We start from the raw sequence: 2,950 nt of genomic DNA on the forward strand, positions 1-2,950 counted from the left end.
GACTTGTTGGACTTGCTTGTTATCGTCACATAGGTCGTACTAGACATTAGTTAAGTCTGGGATATTACATAGAGAATTATATCACTTTTGTCATTGTTTCTGTTTCTAGCTATTTGTCAGTATTGCAGAGCGAAAAAAAAATTTTATTAATGGAATGCACCCAACTGTAGCTAAATAAAATCGTATGACAAAAATTTCAGCTTCTGAAAGATCAAGTGGGTTTTATCTGATTTATCCTGTTTCTTACGTTTCAAATGTTTCATCCATGGAATTGTAAACAACTTGAAAACCCACAATATGTTCATCCCTGTCTATCACTAAGCACAAGAAGATTAGCAGGGTTGCCACAAGAGGTACTTTCGTACCTTTTGAGGTACTTTTTTGTTGCCCGAGGTACAAAGGTACTACTTTTGATCTGGAGGTACCTTTTGGTCGTTTTTATGAAAACCCCTTTTTTATTTTTTTTCCCATACACTCTTTCTCTGGTTGGCCATTCTATACATTGGCGAACCAATCAAAAAATTTCTTTAGAAGAACCTTTAACATCTGATTGGTTGATCTTTGCGTGTCGCACTCGATCGATAAAATTGGTAAGCCGAAAAAAAAAATATGGATGACAAACTGATCTTTAACAACAATAAACAACAACTTTACAAGTCAAGAAAATAAACAACAACCAAACATAATAACATATATACTACAAATATATAACATAATAACATATAAACATAATAACATATATAACATAATAACATATATACTACAAACAGTAGAATAAATATTAAATAAAAAAAAAAAAAAGAATAATTTTATTACTCGACGGTATTATATGAAAATGTACTAAATATTTGTTAATTGCAATAAATAAAAACACTGGTCTTTTGTATTGTATTATCATGTTTAATTTTTTTAAAATTATTTAAGGACAAAATGGAGGCCGAAAACAGAGCCATCTGTTGATGAAATTAAAAATTAAGTGGAGGTACTTTTTTTTTCTAAAAGGTACGTTTCTCCCACTCCGCGAGGTACTTTTCCAAAATCTCTTGTGGCAACCCTGAAGATTAGTATACTAGTATCACTTCTTGACTGAGCACTTTATTTGTTTACATACAAACTAAGAAGACTAGAGGCCGGGTCTCCATACAAACCTTCGAAATTCTACAGTATATCGAAAAACAGCAATTGAAATTAATGAAAAAGTAGAATAATATTTAACTCTTCGGAATGAACCTATCAGTTACAGTTGAGCTTGCCAATGTTAATTTCGGGGTTAAGACAAACACATATAAACATGAAGCGTCTGTGAGGCTTGAAAAAACCGAATTCGAACCGAACGCAAAGGAACGAGCCTTCATGTTTATATGCGTTAGTCTTACCCCGAAATTAACATTGGCAAGCTCAACTGTAGATGATTTTTCATCAACAGTGCACATCACATTCATTTTTCTTAACAGACAATTCACAGATATCTATTTCTATTATTAAAACTCTCATAGAAAATGAGTAGTAAAAACAGTTCTGGAGGTAGAATTTATCCATATTTATACTTGTTTATACTTATACTATATTATTATATTATTCAAGATATTTCAGGTGATATCGATCCAGTTCAAGAAGAATTCGCTGGTCACGTTCGAGAAGTTGGAAATCATGCAATTTGGAGTCTTTCAAGTTGTAAGCCAGGTTTTGGAGTTGATCAACTACGTGATAATGTAACTGAAACTTATTGGCAATCTGATGGTCAACTTCCGCATTTAGTAAACATCCAATTTCGTAAAAAAACAACAATTAGAGATATTTGTATCTACACTGATTACAAACTCGACGAAAGTTACACTCCAAGCAGGTAAATCGTCCTTAACAAATATTGGTATTCACATTTACATTTTTCAATTGAACAGGAAATTTAATTTATCCGTGTTATTCACAGTCATCTAACTGATATATTTTCGAAACAGAATTAGCATCAGGGCAGGGACAAATTTTAATGATCTTCAAGAAGTTGAAGTTATGGATTTAAATGAACCTAGTGGATGGGTTGTAATTCCAATCAAAGATATGAATGATCGTGCAATCAGGACATTCATGATTCAAATTGCCGTGATAAGTAATCATCAAAATGGCAGGGATACACATATGCGACAAATAAAAGTTCACAGTCCAGCTCAAGATTCTTTGAGCTCTTCAGTACCTCACCTCCCCGGACAATTTCTTACAAATGAATTCCAACGGTATTCCACAATAAGATGAATCGAATAAACTGACCCATATTTCAATTTTTAAAAATTGAGAAACTAATCAATACCAGATAACTGAAATTAAAAAAAAAATACATAAATAAAAATATAATAATTAAATAAAAGTGTTGAGTTTGTTACTCGAAATAAAAATAAAAAGAAGGTTGCAGGTATTTTTGGAAATGTGAAATAATAACTATCATGATAAATAATAATAAATTTATAAAAAATAAATAATCAATAAGTTAAAAAATATCCAAGTAATGCAAGTTCATGTATATTTTTATAACTTTGAGATATTTTAAGAATAAAAGTCATTTTTCTTCTAAAAAAATGAAATGATAAACAATTAATATTAAAAGACACTTTAGTTTTGTAAATTTTGAAAAATTAAAAACATCCTAGAGCTTATAAATAAAATTACAGCACCAAATTATTTTACATCTACATAGCATTGGAATAATACGAATTTGACATTAAATAATGTTCATGAAAAAATGAAATAAATGATTGATAACATCACACATTAAAAAAGAAAGAAATTGACATTTGGTATCCAGGGTTGTTTGTGTAACTATGCTAAATATTTAACTTGACCTAAGTTTCATTCTTAGAGATTTGAGGGCAGGCTTCGATAAAGGCTTGTGGCCACTAGCATAGTTTTTCGACCAAGTTCTATGCCATAGCACTATCCGCCGCTATGGAAGGAAAAG

At 30.7% G+C, this 2,950-nt stretch overlaps 1 protein-coding gene across 6 annotated transcripts; it reads left to right on the forward strand.

Annotated features, from left to right (window-relative positions):
• The first annotated feature begins 1,063 nt into the window (after positions 1-1,063).
• Positions 1,064-2,571, forward strand: LOC122849135 (anaphase-promoting complex subunit 10-like). 6 transcript variants are annotated; one of them, XM_044147737.1, is made up of 4 exons: positions 1,064-1,199; positions 1,455-1,524; positions 1,585-1,846; positions 1,959-2,571. In XM_044147737.1, the coding sequence occupies exons 2-4, from the start codon at positions 1,500-1,502 to the stop codon at positions 2,248-2,250; spliced, it is 579 nt and encodes a 192-aa protein (XP_044003672.1). In that variant the 5' UTR covers positions 1,064-1,199; positions 1,455-1,499; the 3' UTR covers positions 2,251-2,571. The 6 variants fall into 6 exon arrangements, with proteins under 6 accessions (XP_044003672.1, XP_044003676.1, XP_044003674.1 ...); XM_044147741.1 differs by having other exon boundaries at positions 1,594-1,846; positions 1,959-2,558; XM_044147739.1 differs by having other exon boundaries at positions 1,145-1,163; positions 1,959-2,474.
• Positions 2,572-2,950: the final 379 nt, after the last annotated feature.

This window comes from Aphidius gifuensis, linkage group LG2 (genome assembly GCF_014905175.1).
Source record: "Aphidius gifuensis isolate YNYX2018 linkage group LG2, ASM1490517v1, whole genome shotgun sequence".
Lineage (NCBI taxonomy): Eukaryota > Metazoa > Arthropoda > Insecta > Hymenoptera > Braconidae > Aphidius > Aphidius gifuensis.

What these genes read in the sequence shown, in the direction of transcription:
- LOC122849135 (XM_044147737.1), top strand. Translation starts at nt 1,500, where the DNA reads ATGAGTAGTAAAAACAGTTCTGGAG. An exon ending in TAGTAAAAACAGTTCTGGAG is followed by an intron (nt 1,525 to 1,584) that starts GTAGAATTTATC and finishes ATATTATTCAAG; the next exon opens with ATATTTCAGGTGATATCGAT. An exon ending in GAAAGTTACACTCCAAGCAG is followed by an intron (nt 1,847 to 1,958) that starts GTAAATCGTCCT and finishes TTTTCGAAACAG; the next exon opens with AATTAGCATCAGGGCAGGGA.